General features: G+C 36.3%; 1 protein-coding gene across 5 annotated transcripts in view; it reads right to left on the bottom strand.

The window, feature by feature from the left end:
- Positions 1-22936, bottom strand: part of LOC135221819 (glutaminase liver isoform, mitochondrial-like) — a 70757-nt gene that overhangs the window by 6444 nt on the left and 41377 nt on the right. For 3 of the 5 annotated variants that reach the window (XM_064259716.1, XM_064259711.1, XM_064259715.1), the window contains exons 5-12: positions 14676-14720; positions 13113-13209; positions 9727-9860; positions 9044-9173; positions 8022-8149; positions 4111-4226; positions 2045-2103; positions 161-193 (exon numbers count right to left, since the gene is read on the bottom strand). In XM_064259716.1, the coding sequence (XP_064115786.1) occupies positions 161-193; positions 2045-2103; positions 4111-4226; positions 8022-8149; positions 9044-9173; positions 9727-9860; positions 13113-13209; positions 14676-14720 (742 nt within the window). Of the gene's footprint in view, positions 1-160; positions 194-2044; positions 2104-3518; positions 3635-4110; positions 4227-8021; positions 8150-9043; positions 9174-9726; positions 9861-13112; positions 13210-14675; positions 14721-22936 lie in introns of all 5 variants that reach the window. The other 2 variants (XM_064259712.1, XM_064259714.1) reach the window with 2 other exon arrangements.

Genomic DNA, 22936 nt, shown 5'->3' with positions numbered 1-22936 from the left:
TTCGAAATTTTTTTTATTTGAGGGGGGGATACTAATCTTTCTTTTATTGAAAATATTATCACAAATTTTCCTGCATGGCCATAATTATTTACTCTGGAATCTAATGAAAACTAACTCATGACATCACTGATGATATTTACGAAACCACATTAGTACTCACGTAGTCGAAACGATCAGCAGCTGACAGTTGCGGCTGTGGAAAGGAAACATTTGTGATATTAAAAGCTCTAGTACAATCCATCCACATTCATAAAGATTAAATCATAAATCTGATATATAAAGCTAAATGAGAATTCTGCTCATTATCGGCTGCCTTGCTCAAAATTAACTTGACATTTGAAACCCTCAATTTACAATACATAAGATTTGATGGACTTTAACAGTTCATTAATAGATTTTCTTTTACCAGGTCATTAATAGGTTTTCCTTATCATGAACAAAATACATAATAAAATAATTATTATATTCGCACTGACTGAGGGTGACAGTCGCAGTATGACCTCAGAAATAGACGCATAAACATTCATTTTCTCTTATACTTTGTCACATTAGATACTAAATTCTTTAATTAGTCCGAAACAGATTTGGCCTCATTTTAGCAAGTATTGGTTCCCCTCAGCTGATTATAAATACCTACCTATATATATACATATATATATATATATATATATACATATATTATATATATATATATATATATATATATTATTATATATTATATATATATATATATAGGTAGTCCCTAGGTTACGGTGGGGGTCCTGTTCCTGGCAGGGCGCTGTAAGCCGAAAATCGCCTTAACCCGAATCATCATAATTACAATGGGAATAAATAGCAACAGCCATGTAAGCCTGGATTACAGTGCTGTAATGCAGGTTAACAGCACCATGAGGCAAGTGCCTTAAGTCCGGAACGACTTAACCCGAATCTAATGTAACCCGGGGACTGCCATACCTTAGAATATTGATTCATGGATTCATGTATTAAGAAATTTGGTTCGTTATCCTCTTACTGATAAAGAATCAGAAGGAAATGAAGAACTGAGGGAAAAGGTGGCGAGTAAGAAAAGACTACGTAAACAAAATGTGAAATTTAAGAGACAGTTTTGTTGCTAAGGTAACAGTACTATTTCTATCCCGTTGAAGTAGTAAGAGGAAGAAAAGGTGAAATCTTAAAGAAAAATAAAAGCAAGGTCGCCTATAGTTTACTTGTTGCAATATGAGAAATTATTCTCAGATAAAAAAAAGCTGTCAACAGTTCTTATACATTTTGTTTTCCCAGATGATATTAGCTTCAATGCACCAGGGCTTCATATTTATATTTCAGAGCTCACATTCCTTGAAAATTCAACTTAGCCCAAATGACATTTTTTTTATTAATCTATATACCGGAAATGAATCGCAAAGAAAACGGTAAGCGTATCTGCAGACTTCTTCAAGAAAGCTATGGGACCTGCAGTGCTGGTATAATGAGCACCAATGTCACATGCATGCGCGCAAAGACATCCACTCTCATGTAGCCTACACCTTAAGTCTGCTAACTTGTGTAACACTTATCTAGAATTATACAGTCACAGAAAAACAATGAAAATGTGACAAATTTTGACAGCTGTTTACGATGCACCCAAAAGAATGAGAACACATGGAACCAAATAGTCTTCTTTCGATGCTACTTTGCCTTGCTATTCACACATCACCTACTCAGAGTTAATAGTACTAAACACCGTATGGTGAATGTAAAGAAGATCGCTGCACAAATATGGCGTTTATCAATATATTTTGTTGACCACACAATATAGAAATGGGTGCAAATAATGCCTTGATCTCCGAGGGGCTAGTACTAAATACGGTGTCCCAAGGAACTTCTGCCACTGTTAGTACTAGCACCTTGAGTAGAGCCACTGTTAGTACCAGCACCTCGGAGTTGATGACGTGTAGATAGCAAGCCAAAGTAGCCCCCTTATTTCTCAGCAGTTACTACATGACAAAAGTTCCACCTCCCCCCCCCCCCTCCCCCGGCCCCACAATACGCCTAAATTAATTACCTTGATCAAAGCTGCTGTCATAATGGCACCGGCGTTTATCATGGGGTTGTGCGGCTTGTCTGAAAACGAGAGGGAAGGAAGCTTAATGGTAACAGTATAATATAACATTCACCATTTCATATTGCTCAATTCGTTATTTCAGTATAATGACGATAATAAACGCATTGCTACATACTAGACAGCTTTATAAACATATGCAAAAAAAAAAGAACTGACTAAAGATCTGTACAATTCCCTTATAGAGCAGGTCATATGAAGAGGTGTTTCACTGGCTGTTACAAAGAAATGGAACTAAGGCAAAGAAGGGAAAAATTGGTCAATGAAATGAAAGAAGCGCTCGAGGGCTATGGGAAGGTCAGGTCAGGTTGGATTGGTTATGCTCTAAACTATCTTTGTAGATTTTCGTAGTTTGGGTTGGTGAGTGAAGTTTGCCGGCGAGTTACATTTGGTCACGGTACATGAATGTCTTTTTATCTAATCATTAATTATCACTTTGCATTTTCCTGTTATTCATCTCATATTCTCCATTACTTCCTCGATTCATCAGCTTTACTTTCTCATTTATTTAATTTATTTCCTTCATTTAATTAGGCACTGACAGATTTTCCTAACAATGTGATTACTTTGAAAGGATAGGCCTATGCTACTCTTCTAGCCCATGCTGATGAAAACAGGAACAAGCGAAGATTGGCAAAAAGAGAAATGAAGAAGATACGAATCGAAGAAGTGAATTATCATGAAAAAACAATATTAAATAAGATCACCATTTAGTAATTATAAGGGTCACATTATTACATGTTTCTTGTAAATTTTTTGGCAAAGCTTTTATCTAAAATGTATCGGCATGTTACGATGATTCTAGCCTAACCCTTAAATAAACCCTATAATTGATTCAAATAAAAATAAAACACGTTAAAAAAAGTTTATCCTAGGAAGCATAAAAGCTAGAACAGACGAGAATGTTCCTTGACAAAATATGGTATGTGAAGGAAAATATTAAAAACTTTTGCTTTTTAGACTTGAAAGATGAATCTGGGGCAGGAAATCAGGTAAAAGGAGAGTAGTCTCGTAAGGAGGAGAGAAGGATAATTCTCAGATTACTTTTATATTAAAGGACCAGTTAACGAGGCAGCAATCTGTTGGTTTCCTTCACTCAGACTTTTGAGAACTGACGTAGCAACATCCGTGTACATTAAAAGAAAAAGAACAAAATCAAGGGCATGTGAAATGAAATTCTTATCTTTCTGTACTAGGTATTTTTATTGCACAATGGAGCAGGCAGTGATGCCTTGAACTTGCCTGGCGAAAGCATCTTAAAAGTTAGAATGATTATATGTGGCAGAAGAAGAAAAGAAAAGATTGCAATTAAATAGTAAAAATAAAAAGAAGTGCATACGGAAGGAGTTCGGAGGTAAAAGAAGTAGCAAAAACAATGTAATGAGGTGTATACTAAGAACCCCCAGCGGGAACGTACTGTTGTAGTCTAGACAGAGCTCGTTGTAGTACCGGCCTGATGGCTCCATACCCACGTAGGAGTGATACTTCGCGGCCTCCAGTTCTCCCAAAGACATCGCGTAGCTCAAAGCGTAACTGCAGAGAGAGAGAATACAGCGTTATGCGCTGTCTCCTCCCGCAGAGACGCCCGTAAGAAAGGACTGGAAGAAGGGCACTTACCTTTGTCAGGAGAGGCAGCTTACACAGCCAGGAACTTCTCTGGACGATGGATTCAACTCACTCTCGGCTCTGGTGGAAGTGTCCCTTCGAGAGATCGAAGCTCCTGCCAGTTTCAGTCTTAAAACAACTCAAGGTATCAGTTTTAGCTGGCTGCATAGTTTGGAGATTTAGTTTGAATAAATGAATGACTTTTCTGCACAAAACGAAATCTTTCTGTTGGTTAAATCTGAAACATGGCACGAACTCACCAAAGCAATCACAGGCGCCCCAGATACCGTCTGTTCCAGAAACTTCCCTGTCAGTGGCGTCTGAGATAAGGGGGCGTGCGACCTCTCTCGGCTTCTCAAGATCACTTCGGTAGCATGTGGGGAAACAATAATCTGGCTACTTACTGCTGTAATCGAGGCAAAGCTCGTTGAAGTATCTTCCCGAGGGCTCCATGCCAACGAAGTTGTGAATGAAATCCGTGCCCGTCATGCCCAGAGCCATGGCGTAGTTCAAAGGCTTGCTATTCGAACCCAGAGAACCAAAGAGAGAGTTCTTTTATAAAAAAACAAAAAAGAGCAGAGTAGCTTTTCTTCAGCCATGCCACAACAACAACAACAACAACAACAAATCAAGTCTACATACAGATAACACCAGTTATTTAAGCAGAGAGAGAGAAAAAAGTAAATATAATCAGTCAAGATGGAGTTTACGGGGAAAGGGCTGTCAAAGCTTAGAAGATTTTGCATTTAAACAGAAGTTAAAGTGAATTAAACTGAGAGAAAATAAATAAAGGCATGAGGTCAGCAAATGGGTTATTCTTTCAAATTTCCTTAGTAGATTATGAATAGGATTTAATGGAATGAACTATACTCGGTTTTTTTCCATCTGTCCACCCGCTGTGGTGTTTGCGTATGGTAACACTGCGTCCCGGGCTTTAGATAGTTACGCTATGTTTAAGTTTTAGGTAAATAAAAGGATATCTGGGTGTACATTTGCAACTGAAAAGTGTTTTAATAATTTACTGTTAATATTCGAAATAGGATATAGTTATTATTGTTGAATGTAAGCTGAATGTAACTATCTAAAGCCCGGGACGCAGTGTTACCATACGCAAACACCACAGGCGGGTGGAAAGATGGGAAAAAACAGAGTATAGTTTATTTTTACCTGATGTCGAGGAAGCTCTTTCCCGAGAAAGAAGGTGCGAACGGCAGCTCAAGGGAAAGCTGCCCGTGTGTTCTTAATTTTCTCTTTTCAATAAGCTCCATGAATTAGCTCAAAATTCGAATAGGCAGCCATATACACATGACTCAAATGAACATTTCTCTGGCTTTCTCAGATTTTCAATGAATTCTTTCTCCCAACAACAAATTTTGTTTGGGTGAAAACTGGCACTTGTAAAGGTCGAATTCCAAATTACAATGGACAAACTTTCCACATGTAAGTTTACGTTAACTGAATAGCCATGGTCAAGGTAACTTAATTTTGATATATGATATAAGTGAAATACTTGATTTCAGGTAAAAAGTTATTTTAGTTAAATAGAAAAAGCGAAGTCTTTCACTCGTGTTAAGGTAAGTTGGAAATTTAGCTTACTAATTTAAGCGTGATCCACACTAAATGTAAAGCAGTTGATATGCATGCAGCAATGTCACTTGTTATGTAAAAATAAAGTTCGCCCTAGACCTACTTTTTGTATACCGTAAATAATCAATGCAATTCCTAAGGAAACCTTGAAACAAAATTTGATTATTATTTATTTTACGTGGTTTCCAGAAATAGATGTCAACTGGACCTTTTTATTATCATTATTGCTGGAATGGGACCAGTTTTTTCTGCATTTAAATTGTCTTTTTTATTAAATTTAAATTGTCAACTTCAAGTTGAAAATAAAGGCTAAAATGATATGCGTAACCTACACAACTCGGAGCAGTAAAAACAGTATCCCTTGAATAAATACAGCTTCATCTATTCAGTTCTGTCTAACCTTCTGCCTAAAGCTACTATCCTCCTAGATCGTCCCTGAATTAAAACTGAGTTATTTAATCAAATGAAAAAAATTCTATTTTTGCATCAGCACTAATACTTTTATCATCAGCTGGCCGTCTTGCTCCACTAGGTTTTCATATGATACTATTGCTTTCATGTTGTCCTGAGTTGTGCCTCCGTACTTCAAATTTAACAAACTTCCAAAAATAACCACAATTGAAACTGAATGCACATATTTCAGGGAAAGAGTAAACCAGAACCTTTGCTTCATTGTTAGTCCCACAAAAAGGGAGTGCACAGCGAGTATGAGGTAAATCACACTTCCGTTGTTTTTGGATTTTTTTCTATTTAACAGATTTTTGTCAGAACTTCAACAGCCTCCCAAAGGATGCCGGGCAGTTGAAACGTCAGAAGTTCAAGCAAAAATGCAATGCAATACTACCTTAATACTATTCTTCTTGTATTATAATATTTTTCATCTAATTATTATTTTTTTTCATAAGTGGGATCTCTTCTTCCTGCATTTCCCTATACCTCCTTTTCACTTTTTCCGGTTCTTTGGAAGCTTGAATTTCAAATCAATGGCCCCTGAGGGTTTCTTACATACAATTGGCTTCATCTTCTGAATAATAATAATAATAATAATAATAATAATAATAATAATAATAATAATAATAATAATAACAATAATAATAATAATGATAATAATAATAATAATAATCAATAACAACAGTGGGACCCCGTATTCGTGTTCTGATTGGCGGATTTCTCTCCGGACCATATCTACCTATTATTCGCAGGAAATTCGAATATTCGCGGTATTTTTCTATGAGAAATATCCACAAATTCCTGTTTATTTTTTTATCAATTTCATCATAAATTGCATTTTTTTGTGATAAAACTATTTAAAAAAAACAGGTAGAAGAATTTTTAGTGGGGTTTGCTTGAGTTTTACCTAACAAAATAGACTGTTTTAAGCATTTTTATAAGAGTTCCAACTATTCCCGGGGGGCCTGGTACGCATCCCCCGCGAATAAGGGGGGACCACTGTACATAGAATAGGAGATCTTATAACAAATAAATTCTGTTGAAGTTATGTCCACTATATAAATATTTTGCAAAGTTCAGGCGAAACAACAATAGCCTATGTGACATATTGGAATCGTTTAGTGACAGAAAGGGTTCCGTACTAGTAGCATGACTCTCTTTGAGGACACAGATCTAAACTACTGGAAATATATATATATATATATATATATATATATATATATATATATATATATATATATATATATATAATATAAAAGGGGGGGAGGAAGGGAATGACTCTGAATTACTTCTAGAACACAACTGAAACAGAGTCCTGTGTCTTTCTAGTACATTAGAAATGTTTTTGAAGATTTTAGTATGGTTAGTGAGTACTTAGACCTAATTATTACTTGCAAGAGACTGTTAGCAAAGACAATACTACAGAAAAAAAAAAACAGGTAGACCAGAATGCAACACAATAGAAAACCACAGTTTTCGGGTGACGGGAAATTCCAAACAAAAGTACGTGGGTGGTTGAACGAAAAAAAGAAGGGGGGGTTCTGTAAGATACGGTCATGGCTCTTTGACTCAATCTAATAGCATCTAATAGTTTGACTTTTATTATCATGATTTTTTTTTGACGGCGCACAGTTGATTCCAACTTATTGATTTTGAGTAGTTTGAATCAGACAGTTTCATATCTTGAGAAGCATAGTGGCCTACCTTATAACTGGTGTCAAAACATTGTCGGAACTTTGCTGACTCAACAGCCACTGTACATAATTCGCAATCAATAAAGAAATAAAATTTACAGACCCATTCATACTAAAAACATTATACAACGAGTGAAAAAAACACTAGAAGTAATTATATCTGACTGATTAAGTTTTGAAGAATGTATTCTATTTTGTCTTTGGACATTAACTGAAATTCATGTCTTCGAATGAAAATAATTTCATCCTCTGAACTAAAGTGAAAGTTGCTTTAACGACGTCGAACAATAAGGACTACAGGATCTTTCCTAGATAGGGTTTAAACAAAAGACTGTAAATATCACAAAGATAATGACCCCAAAGAAATATTACTCCTAGATAACCAACCAATAGCCCCCCTCCCCCCAACTTTGCTGGGGGTCACCATCTGGGAAAGATCCAGACCACATTCTAGTCGTAACACCATATCAATTAACCATGAAAACATATTTAGTTAATAAGTACCCGCTGACATAAAGAATTTCTTATCGTTTCATAGGTTCTGTTTTAATAGGTTACTTTCAGCCCCAGCAAAGTCTACCCACCTGCAAGACTGAATGGTAAACGGTATGTTGACATCCCCAAGGGCGTGACGCTGACCATCTACGGTGCAGATAGACACTCCCCAATGATTGGGGTTGGAGCGCTCCAGTTGGGGAATGTAACTAGCCACCTGTGGGATATACAAATAATCAAGTTGACAAGTTATTTATTGTCAAATTATTTTTTTAAAGTCATTTTCAGTTTTCTGTAAAACAAAGCTATTGTGCCGGCTTTGTCTCTCCATACGCACTTTATTCTGTCCGCCTTCAGATCTAAATAACTACTGAGGCTTCAGGACTGCAAATTGGTCTTTTGATCATCCACCCTCTAATCATCAAACATACCAAATAGCAACCCTCTAGCCTCATTAGGTTTTATTTTATTTAAGGTTTAAGTTAGCCATGGATCATACATCTGGCAGCGCTTTCCGGAGCCAAGGGACGCACCCTCATTCTATCGCATCTGGTGACCAACTGGAGTGCTGCCGGTTATAGCTGATGGTTTTATACAGCATTATACGTTGCACAGTGTTATAAGCCAGAGTTGTATTGATCTAATATTGAAGGTAGCGAATTATTACTTTTATTTCGATATCTGATGGGTTGCGTTAAGCTGAGCTTCGCCATTTCTTTGCTAAAACTGCATAATATTTTACCATTTACCTAAGGATTCTGAGTAATAAATACTTGTAATGGTACTGGGACTTTATGGACACCCTGTATTTCAAGATAAATCTGTACAGATTTATCTTGGAATATATGTACACATACATAACCGTAGATTTGTTTCGCCATTATTATTGTTATTATTAAAAGAATATTCACTTCTCAACAGAAGAATGTACTAAGTTAACCATTTCTAAACAGAAGAATGTACTAAGTTAACCATTTCTAAACAGAAGAATGTACTAAGTAAAAATATCCACTTTTATAGAAGGAAATTACTTTCGTAACTCCTCTACTATATCAAAAAAACCTCCCATACTAAAATCTCTTTAAGCCCAAGAATTCAAGCCCGCACGAACCTTGCCGTCAGTGTTGGCCTGACAAAGGCCGTAGATCTCGTCGATGTGCTGGCAAAAGCCCCTGAAGTCAGGAATGACGAAGGAGGAGGAGAACGCCTGCACCACGATTTCCAGGTTGTCAGAAATGATCCTGTGAAAAAAAAAGAAAGTTAGTTTTAAACAGGGCCAAAGAAGGGAAAAACGGGCCCAAGAATATTTGCATTAATAGGTAAAGCGACGTGAATCGTTGATTTCAATAGAATGTACAATATAGGACAAACACTGGGGTCTATGACCAAAAACCAGGCTTAAGAAATTTTACTTTTTTCAGGTTAATTACGACCGCGAAATCTGAAGTCTGGAAAAGTTAAATAACCAAAAACCAGGCTTAAGAAATTTTACTTTTTCAGGTTAATTACGACCGCGAAATCTGAAGTCTGGAAAAGTTAAATAACCAAAAACCAGCAAATTAACTTGAAATTGTACTTTTCCAGGTTAATTACGACCGCGAAATCTGAAGTCTGGAAAAGTTAAATAACCAAAAACTAGGCTTAAGAAATTGTACTTTTCCAAGTTAATTACGACCGCGAAACCTGAAGTCTGGAAAAGTCAAATAACTTAAAACCAGGCTTAGGAAACTATTAAAAACAAAGAAACTCAAGAACGTTTTTACGAAGTTAACACAACGGAGACCAGACTCTCACCCCATGAAAGTCTCATAGTCGACGTCCAGAGCTTGGGACTCTGAGGGCGTGATTCTCTCCTGCACCTTCTTCAGGTTGTTTCGCATCTCCTTCAGGCGAGGATCTGAGTGCCGGAGGCCCGTAGCTATCAGGCCCTTCGGGGGGAAAAAGAGAAGAGGCCGTCAGATATCAAAGGATGAGTGCAACATATATTTATATATATATATATATATATATATATATATATATATATATGTATGTATGTGTATGTGTGTGTATGTGTATTTATATACGTGTATATATATATATATATATATATATATATAAATGAGGACTCACAAATACCTAAAAGAGGTGAATATCACTATGCTTACAGACAAACCTTATCATCTTATCATTCAGCTTCACCTGCAAGGTTTAGGCTTCCTGACACTAGAACATGTAGGGTGTCATGACTCAACATTATTATTATTATTATTATTATTATTACTGGCAAAGTAAATCCACAGTAGTATGCGTGTTTGGTTTGGTTTTCTTATTTAAAAATCTATAGCTGTAATATTTTAAAACGCAAGCCAAACATCGATACTACTGTGGATTACTTTCCCATTTTATTTGACTCGTGTGATTATGACTTGTCTTTGGATTATTTTTTTATTATCATTATTTTATTATTATTATTATTATTATTAGTAGAGCGCCTATAGAGGTCATGACCCCTCTATGGCGCTCTACTAATATAATAATACTAATACTAATAATAATGAAATACTATAGCTGTAAATATTTTTAAAAACGCAAGCCAACTCGATACTACGTGGATTTACTTTCCTTTTTATTTTTGACTCGTGTGATTATGACTTGTCTTTGGATTATTTTTATATTATTATCATTATTATTATTATTAATTTAGTAGAGCGCCTATACGAGGGTCATGACCTCTATAGCGCTCTACTAGCCCATTTTAAGTAGCACGGAAAAGGCCGCTATTCGGAAAATAGAGAAGAATATCTACAAGTGCAATGCTGCTGAAGTAGCCATTACTTTAAAAAAAGTATGCTTGAGAGAGGGTCTGCTTCCTAAGTACACTATTATTATTATTATTATTATTATTTTTTTTTTTTTGCTCTATCACAGTCCTCCAATCGACTGGGTGGTATTTATAGTGTGAGGTTCCGGGTTCCATCACTTTTCTTAGCCGTTTCTAGGATCACACTCTTCTGCATGAGTCCTGGAGCTACTTCAGCCTCTAGTTTTTCTAGATTCCTTTTCAGGGATCTTGGGATCGTGCCTAGTGCTCCTATGATTATGGGTACGATTTCCACTGGCATATCCCATATCCTTCTTAATTCTATTTTCAGGTCTTGATACTTATTCATTTTTTCCTTCTCTTTCTCTTCAACTCTGGTGTCCCATGGTATTGCGACATCAATGAGTGATACTTTCTTCTTGACTTTGTCAATCAACGTCACGTCTGGTCTATTTGCACGTATCACCCTATCCGTTCTGATACCATAGTCCCAGAGGATCTTTGCCTGATTGTTTTCTATCACTCCCTCAGGTTGGTGCTCGTACCACTTATTACTGCAAGGTAGCTGATGTTTCTCGCACAGGCTCCAGTGGAGGGCTTTTGCCCCTGAATCATGCCTCTTTTTGTACTGGTTCTGTGCAAGTGCCGGGCATTCGCTTGCTATGTGGTTTATGGTTTCATTTTTCGTATTGCACTTCCTACATATGGGAGAGATGTTATTTCCGTCTATCGTTCTTTGAACATATCTGGTTCTTAGGGCCTGATCTTGTGCTGCTGTTATAATTCCTTCAGTTTCCTTCTTTAGCTCTCCCCTCTGTAGCCATTGCCATGTGTCATCGCTGGCTAGTTCTTTAGTCTGTCTCATGTATTGTCCGTGCATTGGTTTGTTGTGCCAGTCCTCTGTTCTGTCTGTCATTCTTCTGTCTCTGTATATTTCTGGGTCTTCGTCTACTTTTATTAGTCCTTCTTCCCATGCACTCTTTAGCCACTACTCTTCACTGGTTTTCAGATATTGCCCCATTGCTCTGTTCTCGATGTTGACGCAGTCCTCTATACTTAGTAGTCCTCTCCCTCCTTCCTTTCGTGTTATGTATAGTCTGTCCGTATTTGCTCTTGGGTGTAGTGCTTTGTGTATGGTCATATGTTTCCTGGTTTTTCTGATCTATGCTGCGGAGTTCTGCCTTCGTCCATTCCACTATTCCTGCGCTGTATCTGATTACTGGCACTGCCCATGTGTTTATGGATTTTATCATATTTCCGGCGTTGAGTTTTGACTTGAGTATCGCCTTGAGTCTCTGCATATATTCTTTATGATCGTGGTCCTTTATCTCTTGGTGTTTTATATCCCCTCCTTCCATTATTCCCAGGTATTTGTATCCTGTCTCATCTATGTGTTTGATGTTGCTCCCATCTGGTAGCTTTATCCCTTCAGTTCTCGTTACTTTGCCTTTTTGTATGTTGACTAAGGCGCATTTTTCTATTCCAAACTCCATCCTGATGTCCCCAGATACAATCCTTACAGTCTGGATTAGGGTATCTATTTCCTTGATGCTCTTACCATACAGCTTGATGTCGTCCATGAACATCAGATGGTTGATTCTGTTGCCTCTTTTCTTGAGTTGGTACCCAGCATCCATCTTCTGTAGTACTTTTGTCATGGAATCATGGCTACTACGAAGAGTAGTGGGGACAGTGAGTCGCCCTGGAAGATCCCTCTCCTGATATTAACCTCTGCTAGTCTTATTCCAGAGCTTGTAAGTATTGTATTCCAGTTGCGCATTGTATTTTTGAGGAAGCTGATGGTGTTTTCCTCTGCCCCATATATTTTCAGGCATTCTATTAGCCATGTGTGTGGTATCATGTCGAAGGTTTTCTTATAGTCTATCCATGCCATGCTTAGGTTGGTTTTCCTTCTCCTACTGTTCTTCATTACCATTTTGTCTATCAGGAGCTGGTCTTTTGTGCCCCTACACTTCCTTCTGCAGCCTTTCTGTTGGTGGGGGATGGTGTTTGTCTCCTCTAGGTAATTGTATAGCCTTTCACTGATGATACCTGTTAGTAACTTCCACATTATTGGTAGGCAGGTGATAGGCCTGTAGTTACTGGCTATATTCCCCTTACTCTTGTCTTTTTGTCATCTTATTATTATTATTATTATTATTATTATTATTATTATTATTATTATTATTATTATTATCACTCAGAAGATGAAACCTATTCATATGGAACAAGCCCACCCACGGAGCCACTGACTTGGAATCAAAGCTTCCAAATAATATTGAGTTCATTAGGAAGAAGTAAGACGAGTTGAGGGGAAGCACGGAAAGAAGAGATGGAAACAATAATATGAAGAAGAAATAAAAGGCAACTTCCTTACCATCAGGAATTTGTTGAGATTAATCGTCTGCTTCTCCTTGTCGCCAAACATCTCGAAGAGACGGTTCTCCACCTGCAGTAGGTGCTGGCGGACCAAGCTGGTTTTGGGGGGGAAGGGAGAAGAGGGAATTCGTCGTGAATTATCTCTGGCGAGATACACTGGAAATCATTTCCAAGACAATATTTTTTTTTTAATTAGAAATATGATGAGAGTTTATCTACTGGATATTATTTACAAATTTGTTTTCCTATGTATATACACATATATATGTATATAATTTAAATATATGTATGTATATACACACATATATATGTATGTAATTTAAATATGTATATACAATGTAAGGATTACAAAAAAATAAATATAAGATATATATAATATATACACACATATATCCAACATATTTATAATTTCCAGAATTATATAATATATGGATATACATATATATATGTATTTATATTATGTATACACACATATATATGTGTATCATTTAAATATATGTATAAACAATGGAAGGATTACGAAAAAAATAAATATAAAATACATACACATATATAACCAACATATTTGTAATTTCCCAGAAAATTATATATATAATATATATATATATATATATATATATGTCTGTATGCATATTGTTTGTCTAAATACATCATACAAGCATTATGTTAATTCCAAAAGACATTATAATGCTTAATATGTAGAATACATCCATCATTAAAAACATATTAGCATGACCTTACCGATAACTTAGGATGATCTCGAGACCTGGTTTAACAATCACTTAACAAGGATATACAGAAAAGGCTCATTACGGATATCCTTCTGTTATCACATGAAGTTATGTTGATGAGGACAGGCCACTGTTAGTATTCAAGGTATGGCTCAGAGGCAATAGCTGGGTTATTGATTCGAAGGTCACAATAGTGTCTCTGTATTGGTGTTATAAAGTGTATTCATAAACACAGGCATACCTACTATATGGATGTTTATAAATATGTGCGCGTAGTACATGAGTATGCGCGCATATGTTTCTCAGTGCGTGTGTCTATGTGTGTGTATGTATATATACATACATATATATAATACAATATATATTATATTATTATATATTATATATATATATTATAAACTTTTATTTTAATGCATATACATATATGTATATATACATTATATATAGTAAGTATACGTGCGTATGTGTATGTGCAAATATGCTTACTTGAGTCTACATAGTTGGGAAGCATATATTGTGTATCTTCCAATCCGAATGCCTAATTATGCTACGTGTCTATTAATGCTTAGGCAACCTCTGGTGTGTGTAAATAAACATAAGTTGTTTACGAATACTTACCTCCACATTATAAGTGCAAATTTGTAAATTCCATTGGCTAAGCAGGTCCTGAACTGCTATCATATTATTATTATTAGTACCGACCTACGAAAATCTGTCGGCAACCTTTTAGTACTGGGTCAACAACGCAGGTTATTCTCAACTACCACAAGGTTACGTGACGTCATAAGAGGGTCAATGGGTCTATAGGGGCTACAACGATGAAACCTCACCTGTCCCTAACTAGTATATGTCGTTGAAAGCAGCAATTATCGTCCCTGTTCGGCGACGAGAAAGGGAAATGGACTGATTAACAATAATTTCGGTTTATAAAACACTTAAGGTAAATGGAATCTGTCCCGTCTTAGGGATAAAAAGGAAAACAAAAACTCTCAAGGCAAAAATAATACGGAGGTAAAAATGAATTCCGTCATTTTGGAGAAACAGAGAAAAACGAAAAAACGCATGTTCACTGAAATAGCTGTCATTGGAGGCATATGGGATAATACGAGGTGAATTAAAAATATTTTTTGAATAATTGGGTTGCTAACCAGGTGTGTGATTTCCTTCCCGCGCGCAAGCGAAGCCAGGAACCCACAAACTTCGAGATGAATTCGTGTCTTGTTAAGAGATTATTTAAACGACTTTATCATGTCCTCTCTCTCTCTCTCTCTCTCTCTCTCTCTCTCTCTCTCTCTCTCTCTCTCTCTCTGTACTATTTTTGTTTCTATAAACTGTTATGAAACTGCCTTTAACAAAGCATTGATAAATGCTTCATTAAAGCCTTTATCAACACTCGGTACTTAGCACTAGTCTACGAATCCTGTTTTCCTGTCTGGTCGCAATGCTCTCATCTTTCTTCCCTTTGTTTCCTATTTCTGCCATCTCACTAAGATTATATATATAAGCAGGCAAAATCATTGTGTTAGCTCGGTTCTGAAGGGCAAGCGTGGCCAAACAGCACTCGCCTTGTTGGAAATTATTGGATAAAATTCACCAGTCCTACTTACTCTTTGCAGTACGATACATTCCTCCTGAATATCCTAGGGTTTCCTTCATCAGAAAGACCAGACATGGTGAGGGATAGGCTGTGTTTTTTTTGTATGCTTTGAATTGGACTAAATGACCTTTGCGACCTGCTCCAAGGCCACAGGATGTCTTACTTCCGGACCTACAGTGCAGTTTTTCAACCGTCCAAGGGGCTGAATAAGCACCAGTTTTTTTTTTTTTTTTTTTCACACAGTTCTGCTCTACTTTTTTTTTTTTTTATCACAGCCAGATAAATGTCTACCAAACCGCACGATACTACTCTTTCGTTAATTTTTTAAAATTTGTCTACTGGTTATGGGCCAATACAGCCAATATACAAATGCAAAACCTTTTTCCCACTAGTGAATTCGAACGTCCCATGGGGTCTTCCAAGCTACTTCACTTAATTCCGAAAATTTCGCACACCGTTGGAGCCGAGATTTCTTCTTCAATTTTTTGCACAGAAATTTACTGCAGGAACCACAATCACAAAAACCACAAGCAAGGAGATATAACAGAAGTCTATGTGCATAAGTCTAGTACTAGAGCAAGTGCAGGGAAAACGACTCGAGCGCTGCCAGCAGTCAGTCAGTGGTTTCGCGGACGCTATCTTGCCTAATAGGAGCAAGTTCTATAACTTCGTGCGCTTGGCAGTGTGCCCTGGCAATGGCCAGTCGCATTATTTGTTTCTTGGGAATTCTTTCTCTTCTATCTCCGGTCTCCACCCGCATCGACCAAGATTAAAATACAGCTTTGCGACGGCAAATAACAGCGGAGGTGCTAATCAATTAGTCAGGGCTTCCGGTTTTACGAGTTCTGTTTGCCAAAGGGCTTGCGTAAGGATAAATTTTCCGAGATTGTTTTCACAGAGGGCGCTGTGGAGGTTGCAAGGATTATTATAACCGTGCCAGTTTCGGCAAAATAATGCAAGCCGAAGCAACAGAACTTGACGCTATCTTCTTACGTAAGCAAGCTTGGTGCATTTCCTATGGAAGCTGGATGGATGAACTTCCTAGATAAATAGGCTTACTACTCAATTTTAACTTTTATATAAAGGCTTACTTCTCAATTTCAATTTCTTTTAACACGACATATTTAATTATCTACAGGTTTTCTGCAATTATTTCTAAATATTCCATAAAGTGATTTCTAAAATTAACTTTCGATTTAGTCTTAAGACAAATATAAAACATAACATTGCAGAAATATAACTATAATCATAGGACGCTCTCACTTACTTTTATAGTTTTCATACAAAATCTCAAGATGATAAGAATAATACTTATCAGAATTATTATTATTATTATTATTATTATTATTATTATTATTATTATTATTATTATCGTCGATCTTTTTTTTGTTGTTGTTGATGTATCGATTTTGCAAAAGCTCAAGTTATTCAAGCAAGGTACAAATACTTTGGCAAGGGTTTCGTCCTGTTCCAAAGGTTTGCTTTGGCGGGTGAACACCAACCAATATTTGCAAGGGGGGTGGGGGGGGGGACCTTTGTGAACAATGTTCTTACGAACAGAATTCCGACTGGTAGTGAACTTGAGAGTCAGTAATAATAATAATCAACAATAATAATAATAATAATAATAATAATAATAATAATAATAATAAAATACTTTATTAAAAGTAATGGATACTTCAGCAGCGTTACACTTGTACAGATTCTTCTCCATTTTCCGAATAGCAGCTTTTTCCGTGCTACTTAAACAGGCTAGTAGAGCGCCCATAGAGATCATGATTAAATACATGGTCAAAATCGGTGTATATATTTGAATTTTACAGATAAACTATGATATCATAGTCATCGAAGTCATTAACGAAAATCGTTAATGACTTTGATGACTATGATATAGTTTATCTGTAAATTTCAAATATATACACCAATTTTGACTGTATTTGATCATGATCTCTATGGGCGCTCTACTAGCCTGTTTAAGTAGCACGGAAAAAGCTGCTATTCGGAAAATAGAGAAGAATCTGTACAAGTGTAATGCTGCTGAAGTATCCATTACTTTTTAATAAATTGTATATATTATTATTATTATTATTATTATTATTATTATTATTAATTATTATTATTATTATTATTATTAACGAACTGGTCGCAATAAGAGAAATACCAAGTGCTCTGATATACATACATAAGTCTGATACACACACACACACACACACACACACATATATATATATATATATATATAATATATATATATATATATATATATATGTATGTATCTTACTTTACACTCAAAGATTTATATATATTCTTTTAATCTTTATTCGATCTCATATATATATATATATATATATATATATATATATATATATATATATTGTTTTAATGTACCTTTCCATACTGCCAAATAAGGCATCCGTCACGTATAAGCTCTGGTATGTCAATATTACTCATTACCCTATATAACGGTTTCTCACCCTCATGCCAAGCAATGCCAAAATACCATCACTCCCATTAGTGGGCACGCTCATGCATATGCCCATACACACATACACTCAAGCTCTTGCACACAGGCGTCACTGTCACCTGGCGAGATTTCCCTCGTTGTCTCTCAATCGAATACCCGTGAAATAAGAATGAATATCCTTACAGACTTACATAAATGAACGAAAATCACCACGAATCTTACGCGTAATTTAAGATTCAAGAATTCCGTTGCTGTCTCTTCATCGAACACCGTGATACGCATATAATATTATTCTGTAAAATTTCCCAATAATTAAAATAAATAAAAATCATATATTGTTCAAGTATTACATCAACGAACGAAATATAATTTTCATAAGATAAGGCTCATAACAGGTTTAAGTTGCTAATAAAAAGAAGAGAGTACAGCGCTAATCATATGAATTATATCACCGACAGTGATGATAATGAAAAAATGGTCTTCACAACATTTAACTTTATCATGACAATCATTCTTATGAGGTAAACAAGTAGATAATTCGCCGAAGTTTCTGTACAGCGTATAATGCTCCACGAAACTCATTAGCCACGGTCTATGAAACTTTCAGCCACACACCGGTGGTGGCTTGTGTTGTTGGCACCTACAGCGATGCCAGACGAACGATCAGGGCTAACTTTAATCTTAAATAAAATAAAAACTACTGAGGCTAGAGGGCTGCAATTTGATCTGTTTGATTTTTGGAGGTGGATGACCGACATACCAATTTGCAATCCTCTAGCCTCGGTAGTTTTTAAGATCTGAGGGCGGACGGACGGACAAAAAGCCTGATCGAAAGCCTTCTTATACTGAAAACTAAAAACGTTCCAAATTCCACCTCCTGAACGCCATCGATTTCTATAAATGAGGATCCAGTCGGTTATAGTAGATTCACATCAATCGTGCATTTGAATGGTCTAGGCCAGTTCCTTACGACGCTCCTGATTGGTTGTTGATAAGCCAGTGACAGGGCTGGAAACTCTCAGTCCCTCTCGAAAGTTCACAACGGTAGGATCTATGTTCCACCTCTCCTGAAGTATACGTCTTCCAGGAGAGGTGGAACATAACATCCTGACTATGTGAACTCTCGAGAGACTGAGAGTTTCCAGCCCTGTCACTGGCTTATCAACAGTCAATCAGGAGCGTCGTAAGGAACTGGCCTAGACCATTCAAATGCACGATTGATGTGAATCTACTATAACCGACTGGATCCTCTTATAGAAATCGATGGCGTTCAGGAGGTGGAATTTTGAACGTTTCCAGCCCTGTGATTGGCTTATCAACAGCCAATCAGGAGCGTCGTAAGGGACTGCCATAGACGTCAAATGCACGGTTGATGTGAATCTATTACAGCCTATACTGTCGTGGGTGGACGCAACACGTAAGTCGCCTTGTTATAAATGAACAACCGTTGGCACATCACCCAACTAACTCCCAGTCCTGCCAACTCGAACAGGTGGGCGTGTGAGGCTGAGAAGGTGGGCCGTTTTAAAAGGCTGATTCATGGGCGTGGGCGTCTTTTTTTTTTAAAGTTCATGATGAACTCTGACGTTCATTTATACCTTTATTCATTTGCTATTTTCGTGTGCCTTAGTCTATGTTTCCATCTTATTTCTACAAGTATAATTTTTTTCTCACTTGTGAATAATTTCCTTTGGACTTGTTCCATATGATCTTACGTATTATAAGCTGTAAGTTAGAATAATAATTATGAAACGGCGTGGGGGTACACCAATCATAATGACGATAAGACCTCCTGTAATAGCTTCCATTATTTTCTTTTATTAACATCATAATTACTATCAACATGATTACTCTTTTCATAATAATAATAATAATAACAATAATAATAATAATAATAATGATAATAATAATAATAATAATAATAATAATAATAATAATAATAATAATAATAATAATAATAATAATAATAATAATTGTGTAAAACCGAGTTCAGTGAAAATATCTGTATAAGCCCAGTTAAAGGAATTATAGGTTTCTAAAGTATGAAAGATTCATGTACTATATAATTTGAAGTGTATTTTTTTCCATTCTTGAGGTTTTCAGTGTTGTGTTATATTACTGCTCTTTGTGATTTCTGCTAATTCTCAATTTTTTTTATTCGTCTGCTTCTGGATTTCAATCGTGCCGAGGATGCCGCTCGTTCGTTAATTGACAGTCATGTCTATCGGAAAGTCTTTTCTTTTTATTAATTTTCCTATCTTCTAAATGGACGTTTTTACAAACATACATACATACTTAAATACACACATTTGTATATATAAATATATATGTAATTATGATTTGTACTATTTTGTCACGTACGTTTGTGCACACACAAGTGTATGTATGTATGCATGTATAATATACTTACATACATACATACATATGTATATATATGTATATATGTATATATATATATATATATATATATATATATATATATGTATATATATATAATCAAAATTATAAACAGGATTATATTTGTGCGTGGCAAAAATCGTTTTCGGGTGGAGTTAGATGTACCTAGAGTAATCTCTCTCTCTCTCTCTCTCTCTCTCTCTCTCTCTCTCTCATGCAACCCCAACGGAGGAATTGATGGCTGCGCACCGTCCCAATAAAAATGCACAATGGCCGACGACAATATTTTGACGTTTCAGCTCCACTAAGCGACGAATCTTTTAGTCGTATCTCAGGCGATGTGTCAAAAACTTCGAGGGGGGGAATATTTATAGAAGCCATTACCTCATCTCGCTCCAATTTCTCCACTTGCTTCCCTCAAAACAGCGAGAATTGTTACAAGACATTCTGATTGAATAATGCATCGAGCTCGGTGGTCCCGAAGGGGAGTCTTCCACGGGCCCCAGAAAATCACCTCCATCCCAAATAACATCATCTAGAGAAGCGATCATTTAATAGAACTGACACTTTGCTTGCGTGGATATTGTGCTCGGTCTTTTGGGAAAATTGAAGGCGCCTTTTCTAGAGATAAATGTCAATAAATATCACGTATAGAAAAAGAAAAGGCTAGTTTTTTTTATACGACTGACTTTACAGTTACATTCTCCCTGCGTCTATTTTGACCATAAAGCGATTGATGGGGTTTGGTATTATATCTCGCGCTTGCGTCATCTCTAAACGCGACATTGCAAGCATTTTGTGAGCAATATTTTCTAAATGAAATAACGATTCCGAAAAGTATACAGTTTTTTTTTTCTTCGGTAGTCTCTGATCTATTCTGTTCCTAAACTGATTTTACGGAATTGCGAAATTCTTGACTGAAACGGATTCTGACTGAACAAATGGTTGGCGTCACACTGACAAGTTACTCGACGCGTATGGCAGAAACTTTATAAGTGACACTTCAATTCTAAGTGTCGTCACTTCGGGAACTTTCACTCCTTCTAAAAATGTATTGCAGTACCGTCAATGACTGGGCGTTAAGCTTAATTATCATTTTATAGCGTTATTTGCTATATTTCAAGACCACAGATGGAATATTTTCGTCAGGAAATGCTTATGATTACAAATAGGTTTTGCTGAAATAAGTAAAATTGACAATTTCGATTTTTCATGAATAACGGGAGGTGTAACTTCGTTCCAATCTCACAATATTACTCCAAATAATTTTGCATGAATTCAAAATCCAAAATAAACAAATTGATAATGATAATAATGAAACGACATGGTGATACACTAGTCATGATTACGATATTCCCTTCATTATTACATAGTATTCACTATTGTCTGTAATTAACATCACCATCATTATTATCCCCATGATTATTCTTGTCATAATCGTTATTTCCTATAACAAGTAAAAATGCGCAGAAGTTTCGTCGGCGTAATCGAGTTTTCTGCACAACGTATGATGTGCTAGAAACTCTCAGCAACTGCCCATGACACTTTAGCCAGCCGTCGTGGCCTGTGTTGTTGCGGCTAAATTTAACCTTAAATACTGAGGCTAGAGGGCTGCAATGTGGTACGTTTGATGACTGGAGGATGGATGATCACCATACCAATTTGTAGCCCTCTAGCCTCACTAGTCTTTAAGATCTGAGGACGGACAGAAAAAGTGTTGACAGAAAATAAGTGCGGACGGACAGACAAAGCCATCTCAATAGTATTCTTTTACAGAACACTAAAAACCCTACAAGTAAAGTATATGACTCACTGTGCCACAACAGAATTACCTCAGATCGATTAAGCATACACCAGGAATCCATATTACCCAACTCACAAAGAGATATGAGTGTGACCTACGTGAAGGACACGAGCTGTGTTTGTTTACAAGTTGACCCGCTGTTTGCGTAACTGGAGGAAAATGATTCGCGTATATCTGCGAAAAGCGAATTTGAATTCTTCATTGGTTATTCATGGCTGTAAAGCATCAAAATTTGCCGTGTAATTTCTTCAAAAGAGCTTCAATAACTTTTTGTTATCTTCTCTCCCTATCTCTCCTCCCTGTACGCGCGCCCACACGCAACACACACATATATGTTTATACCTCTCTCTCTCTCTCTCTCTCTCTCTCTCTCTCTCTCTCTCTCTCTCTATATATATATATATATATATATATATATATATATATATGCATGCATTTGCGTGTATCATTCCTCTTTCTCTCTTTCCCTCTACACACACAGACAAACGCGCGCATTCACACACACACACACACACACACACACACACACACACACACATATATATATATATATATATATATATATATATATATATACTGACTGTTAAAAATGTTGCAACAGAATTCCATCTAATAAAAGAAGCCCATAAAAACACCAAAATATAGAAAGAAAGTACTACATCTCAGAGACTGCTGTCTCTCTCTTCAGGTAGGTAAGAGAGTGACAGCTGTCTCGGAAATATAGTACTTTCGTTCTATATTTTGGTGTTTTTATGGGCTCCTTTTATTAGATATACATATATATACATATGTATGTGCACACAGATTCTTTACTCATCTGATGTGTATT

The sequence above is a fragment of the Macrobrachium nipponense genome, chromosome 3 (assembly GCF_015104395.2).
Source record: "Macrobrachium nipponense isolate FS-2020 chromosome 3, ASM1510439v2, whole genome shotgun sequence".
NCBI classification, from domain to species: domain Eukaryota; kingdom Metazoa; phylum Arthropoda; class Malacostraca; order Decapoda; family Palaemonidae; genus Macrobrachium; species Macrobrachium nipponense.
This window is presented reverse-complemented; position numbering and strand designations above follow the sequence as displayed.